General features: G+C 57.7%; 1 protein-coding gene across 1 annotated transcript; it reads right to left on the bottom strand.

Moving 5' to 3' along the window:
- Nucleotides 1-830: 830 nt before the first annotated feature.
- LOC113217967 (uncharacterized) lies at nt 831-6,136 on the bottom strand. The gene is made up of 13 exons (XM_052265906.1): nt 5,864-6,136; nt 5,031-5,252; nt 4,485-4,646; nt 4,282-4,400; nt 3,909-4,076; nt 3,657-3,813; nt 3,404-3,579; nt 3,002-3,176; nt 2,791-2,918; nt 2,531-2,683; nt 2,130-2,444; nt 1,901-2,051; nt 831-1,819 (listed from the first exon to the last, which is right to left on the bottom strand). Exons 1-13 carry the CDS (start codon nt 5,964-5,966, stop codon nt 1,284-1,286), a joined length of 2,565 nt encoding a protein of 854 aa, XP_052121866.1. The 5' UTR covers nt 5,967-6,136; the 3' UTR covers nt 831-1,283.
- Nucleotides 6,137-6,623: the final 487 nt, after the last annotated feature.

Raw genomic sequence — 6,623 nt, 5'->3', positions numbered from 1 at the left:
GTCGACTGAACGGCCCTCCGCGCGCCTTGAATCTTGAATCAGGACGTTTCTTGACCATGTTCCGTGTTATCCGACCCGGGCTTCAGCGCGACGAGGAGGTGGACTTGACCGCCTGCTTTACGGAACACCAAGGGCCCGTAAGGCGGCACCAAGATCTAAACTCAACACCGGCAGGTGGTGCCGACAGCCGAGTGGTGAGCGTGCCAGCGCTTGGTCACCCGGACGCCAACGGGAGAGGGATCGACTCCTGTTAGGGGCGAGATTTTTTTGCGCGACCTGCGGGACCTGCCGAGTACGTAGTCTGTCTGGTCTCGCAGCAGGTTTAGTCAATTCATTCGGATGCCGGAAAAAACTCAGTATTCGAACTAGCGAACATCCGCGCCCGGAGCGCGCTCTCTACCAACTGATCCAACGATGTTGTTGAACAGGTTAGGCTTATCTCCGCTGTGGCTCACACCCGAAAACACATGAGGGGCAGATTGGCAAAAGGGTTCCGTCGACGAGATTCGAACCAGCGACTGTTTGCGTACCTGCCCATCACATCAGGTGTTGCACGGCGGAAAACAAATGCTCAACGGAGCGTGAAAAGTAAACTCAGGGTGGGATTCGAACCCGCGACCAGGCTCGCAACGGGCCGGCATGCTACCGACTAAACCACGGATGAACGATAGTGTTTGCTGCTCCCGGTGACATTCGGATCTCAGTTGTCGCTGACGCGCGAAGACAGTTGGCCAGCAGAGCGGGAAAAATGTTTCGCGACCGGGATTCGAACCACCGACTAGCCCAAGCTCTGCCAACGAACACGCCTTATCACCCTCGGCTGCTAAAGAGCCCTGCCCGGTTCGAGTTCGGAAATCAGTCCTGCCTCACGGGAGACGAGAAGCGACAAAAAAAAAAAAAGTTTGCCTCGGTCGGTAGTCGATCTCAGGGCCGACAGTTTCGGTTCGGATGAAGCTGCATCCGGTCGTTTCGATCGTAGCTAATTGTTTAGTTACAGAAGGGGCGTTGGCTTATTGGGGCGTCGGTTGTGACATATTGCCGGAGGAAAGGATCTTCCCGGCACCTTTAATGTGGCCACAAACAGGACGTCGCGCAAGGCACCATCCAGAAAGTACGTCCTATTTTTCTAAGATTCGTTCAGCGAAAAATGGGAAATGAGCCCCTGCGAGGCTCAAGGTAGGCCAGCCCGCAGAACACACATGCACAACATACGAGAAGTTGCCTACCCACCAGGCGCTCCGAGAGCTAGCACACGCTGAACTTAGTGGTTTCGGAACAGCGAATCACGGACGTACTTTGTGGATAATCCCCAAGGTACTGAATAAAATAGTTTGATTGGCGACAGCGCGGCAGCGGGAAGGCTCAGAGCTGCTCACTGTACCTACGATCTCCCTGTCGGCGGAGGTGCAGAACTGGGTGCGGGCCGTGTACTCGGGCGGCCTGCTGGTCTCCTGCAGCCTCGCGTAGCAGTCGGTGCGCCCCCTGTACTCCGAGGCCACCAGGGTGTGGTTGGCCGGCGCCCAGCGCCGCCACGCCTCCACCACCCCCAGGTGGCCGGGGCCGAGCTGCTCGAGCATCGTGCCGCTCAGGTCGAGGCACACGGGGGTCGCGTAGATGGACTCCTTGGGGTCCACCTCCAGGAGGGCCACGACGTAGCGGATGCCGCCCGGCGGGCCGTCGCGCACCTCCAGCCGCACCACGCCGCTGCGCATGGCGGTGCCCTCGTCGTCCGTCCACAGGATCGAGATGCTCTCGGGCGAGACGAATGGCAGGCCCTGCTTCGTGTTGACGCCCGTCTCGTTCATGATGTGGGCCACGTCTGAGGAGGGGGTGTGGGGTCAGTTCTCCGGGAGTCCACGAAGTAACCGCGCGACTTTCTAAACAGAGCCACGACGCTCACCTGTTAGGACGGCGTTCGCCTGTATGAGCAGCCCCGAGCCCCGGACCACGCTCTTGCCGCCCTCGTCCACCACCACGGCGACGTTCCACGGGAAGTGGCCGGGCAGCGCCATCCCGGCGGACAGCGGCTCGCACAGGTTGATGTTGCCGCACTGCAAACAAAGGCTATTGTATACCTCGCGCTGCCGCTGTAAGGGCTAGCCGCCCTTGGGGTGGTGGAACTCACTCACGGTGGGCTTGCCGAGAGAGTCTCTGGTCTTGGCGAGCCACTTGATGACGCCCGGGTCGCCCATGTCCGTGTACTGGATCGTGTACCCGGTGGCGGAGCGCTCGCGGAACGCAGACATCACGCCCCGCAGGAACCAGGTGTTGTCCACGTTGACCAGCAGGCTCTGGTGCAGCGGCGGCTCCTCGGCGCCGGCGCTCTCCACGCAGATGTTCTGGTTCTCGCTCGCGAACTCCAGCATCGCGCTGCACCGCGCCGGCCCCACGAGCGGGTACCGCCGCCACACCGGGGCGTTGGAGCCCGGGGCCTCCTGGATGGTCTGTCGGGCAGCGACGGCGAGAAACGGTAACAGGGCATGAATGGAACGCACGGGGCAGGGCTACGCGCAGCCCGCAGTATACTAACCGTCCCAATCTGACGGTTTTGAATGAGCGCAGCTCCCGCCCAGTCCAAGCAGACGGGCATCACGTTTATGGGCTGCTTCAGCTCGAGCAGGATAAAGTTGTAGACCAGGGCAGAGTTTATAAAAACGTCGTCTGGATAGAAGGCGCGGACTACCTGTAAATGGAAGGAAAGTCAACCACGACTTTCGCGAGGCTTCTCAGACCTCGCAATTACGATTCACTGAATCGCGTTTTCGGGACGAGTAGAGCGTCAGCCTTTACCTCACTGACATTGGCAGCGTCAGATATGTCAAAAGAGTTCGTGTTTCGTCGAGACACCACCCGGAGCCACGGAGTTGGGTATTCCGACATGTCTATCTGTCGACCTGGACGGACCTCCTGTAACACGGCTGTAAACGCATGTAGGGTCAGAGGGAGGTGGGGGGAGGATTTGCAAAACAATAAGTCGTTAGTGTTTCGGCTCGATGCTCACTCGTAATGGCGAGGTTGGGCTGCACCAGCACGGCGGACCACAGCCTCTCGAAGTTGCGGTTCGAGGCTCGCTTGTAGTAGACCTCCACCTCCCAAGGGAAGTCCTTGCGGCCCACCTTGGCTCCGTCCACCACGCTGGACTCGGTGACGTCCACGCCGCAGCGCCGACCTGTCACCTGGAAGCCCGGGGGGGGGGGGGGTATTATTGATGCCGTTCATACCAGGCCCCCAACTCTACAAACGTTCCCCAAGTTGACGTCCGCCTGGACCTCACTAACGATAGCGCCTGCAAGGGGCTGAGTAGGCCAGCCCGCCAAGCACCTGTGTGGAGTTGACGGCCTACCCTGGGGCGCTCGCGCGAGGGTGGTTGCTAACGGGAAACGGGAACGTTTGGGGTGCCCACCTCGCCCTCCTGGATGACACTGGAGATCCACGGCACGAAGGCGGTGACATTGGTAAAGTACGATACGGTTGTCTCCAAAGAGCTTCCGACCGACACCACGCCGCGGAGGTACCAGATGCGGTCGTCGGACGGGAAGGCCATGCCGCCACCGCTGTCCCCGGGGGCCACCGACGTGCCTGCGGGGCAACAAGAAAGCGTTATGGCGAACGCGCAAAAGGCGGGAGGAGAATTACCACTCTTTACTCGCTCTTACTGTTGACGAAGCCGACGCAAAACTTGTCCGGCAGGTGGGAGAAGATGGCGAGCTTGTCCGTGACTTGCTTTCTGCACTCCTCGCCTCGGATGAAGGGCAGCTTGGCGAACCTAAGTTCGTCGCTCGCCACATCGGCTGTGTAGCCGAAACCCACCACCTGAGGAGAGGCCAAACATGTTCATGTATACTTGAAGAATAAAAATTAAAAGGTTCCGGTCTGGTGTCGGCTGTTGCCGCGCAGCCGGACCCTACCGTGCCCTCCTGGCCGTGGCGGAGGTCGGACAGCTCCAGGCCCCAGTCGACGCACACGGGCAGCGTCCAGGCCGTCACGTCGACCTCGTTGTCCAGCTCCACGAGCGAGATGTCATTGGCGTACTGCAGCTTCTTGGCGCCGTAATCCTTCATGTGGATCTTGGCCAGCTGCACCAGAAAGGATATTCAGTTTAGTCGATCGAAATGTATACCTCAAAGAGCAGGTACTTGAAATCAAGAGCACTTTCTTGTGTTACATCGAGTAAAATGACTTTTTTCTCTCACGAAAACGCACTTGACTCGAAGTACCTGTATTTTGGATTTTAAAGAGTGTGGCGAATAACTTTCGCCCATCGTAACATCCTGGGCGCACCTGCCTGTACTGCACGTTAGGCTCATCTATCGTGACGTCGCGCTTGGTCCTCGCGAAGGCCGCGACGTATCGCTCTGGGGGAAGCGGCTTGGCGACGTTGTCGTGAAAGCAGTGCGCGGCTGAAACATATCTTCGAGTCACTAAGGGCTCGCGCTCGTTCACCCCTCGTATACTGGCAGTATGGCGCGCTTCTCTCCACTCACCGGACACGAAGAACTTGGCCGTGATGAGCGAGCCCCCGCAGATCTGCCTCATGTCCAGGGTCACGTCGTAGATGGTCACGTGCCAAGGGTAGTCCGCCGCCGAGGACACCTTCTCGCCGTCGCGCACGAACGCCGTCGGCTTGCCAGTCGGTCGGCCACATACTACAATTAAAGGTGTTCGTTCGGATTACTAGCAGGGTTCAAATGTGGAGGATCGATCGAGAAATTGAAGCCTCGAGGCAGAGGCCTTCGCATTTGCAGTTTCGCTTGTTTTGAATACAGGCTGGCTGGCTTTCCTACGAGCCACGCGCTGCACAGCCCCCGTACCAGTAAGCAACCTGACTACGCGCTTGCATGCGGCACAGTGTAAGCCACCGCAACCGCAAATTGTGCGTGCCGTACGTAGACTACCTTTTTAGACAGTCCCCAAGAGACTGTCTCTGCCAGAAGGAAAAGTCGCCTCCTTGCTATCTACAGCGCAGAGCGGGCGACCGGCGTGTGTCATTATGTTTGTATGTTTGTTTTGCTCAATAAGGAATAGTAAACCTGGGACGCATCGGAAGGGTTGCACGCTCCACTCGCCGTCATCCCCACAGCGGGACTCATAGCCGGTGGGTGGCAGGTAGCCGAACAGGAACTGGTGCAGGTGCTTGCAGCGGAAGGTGGCGACGGTGCCTGGCGGGGACGGCTGCTCCGTGCAGTTGAAGGGGCTGCCCTTCGAGACGCAGCTCACCAGCACAGTCTTCGACTTGAGGGACGGGCAGGACGCTAAGAGGGAGAAATTATCAGTGACTTTTATTGTTTTACAGAAAACGGCGAAATGTTTTTTACAACACGGACAGACAGGGCTGCAGGCGTAAACAGGCGTGCACAGGTATTGTTATTCCTCTGCCTGAATCGGGTGGATATATCCAGCATCTGGAGACGTCATGGGTGCCCCTGAGAATCACTTCGCAGACCGGTTTCCGGCTGGGGCAACAACCGTCCAATACAATGTGACGTCGCGGACGTCGCAGTTGTGATGGGTTAGCAAGTAACGTAGATGAGGCGCACATATACCATTGTGTTTCTATGACCTATGGCACTTTTGAACCTGAAGGAAAAGAACCCCTCCCCCTCGGTGTGAAAATGTCGTGTCATATGAGCTCAATAACTTTTAGAGCCGTAGACAATACTTTGTTCCTGACTCAGAACAAAATTATTTTTGACACAATAATTGAAGGTTTGAAATCCAGGTAGACGGGCGTACGAGCAACCACTAGCTCACTTCCTCTCCGGCGCCACAAGCCGCAAGCTTCGCTGACACGCACCGGCGAACAACACCACTTGGGTGATGAAACAATTATCAATTAAGACTCTCTGGGATGCCCAGACGTTACCTGTCAGGACTGTCGTCACGGTTGTACAGAAGAGGAGGCACAGGACCCATTCGACCTTGACTATCGCAGCACCGCTCTTGACCATTCTCAAACCGGGTATCATTGCATCCTCCTCAGCTCCGCGGGCTGCAGGTCTCCAGGGCCTCCTCCTTGTTGGACGTTACTCTGGCACCTACACCAGCTCCTCCGGAACGGCACGATGCACGCCACCAGCCTCCCAGTAAGCGACTGGCGGGCGATCATCGGCAGAGATCCAGGAGTAAGCGGCAAGGCGGCAGGGGGGCCTGCGGTGTTCTGCTCGTTCCTGTTTTGCAGTGAGCAAAAACCAGGAGGAGGGGAGAAAAAAAACATTGCATGCGACATGAGGTGTGGATATACTGAGGTCCGGTTTCTTATTTGTCTCGCAACAACCCCGAGTCGTCCCTAAGCAGACGCCTCTGAAATGTAAGGAAGAAACGGTAAAACGCGTAGTGTTACTTTGGTTTTGGGAGTTTGGCGTTTACATCGCGGAGTCGTTATACGCCCGATGGGCAATTTTGCTCGATTTTGCTCCCATAAAAGCAAATCCCATGCACACGCCTAGAGATCATATACCCATGGATGAGGCAAGCCTGTTCATGGTAGCTTTACTCATCTCAAGCGCCCCCTCTTCGGCGAGATCACCCGGTGAGTTAGGCAGCCCATATCGCTCACCTGAAGACCGCGCAGACCACGCGGCGGACGCCCGGTGCGCAGGCCGCCCACCTGGCGCCGGCTGTTG

This window comes from Frankliniella occidentalis, unplaced genomic scaffold (genome assembly GCF_000697945.3).
Source record: "Frankliniella occidentalis isolate FOCC.00 unplaced genomic scaffold, Focc_3.1 Scaffold32, whole genome shotgun sequence".
Taxonomy (NCBI): domain Eukaryota; kingdom Metazoa; phylum Arthropoda; class Insecta; order Thysanoptera; family Thripidae; genus Frankliniella; species Frankliniella occidentalis.
The sequence above is the reverse complement of the archived record's forward strand: the minus strand, read 5'-3'. Positions and strand labels throughout refer to the sequence as shown.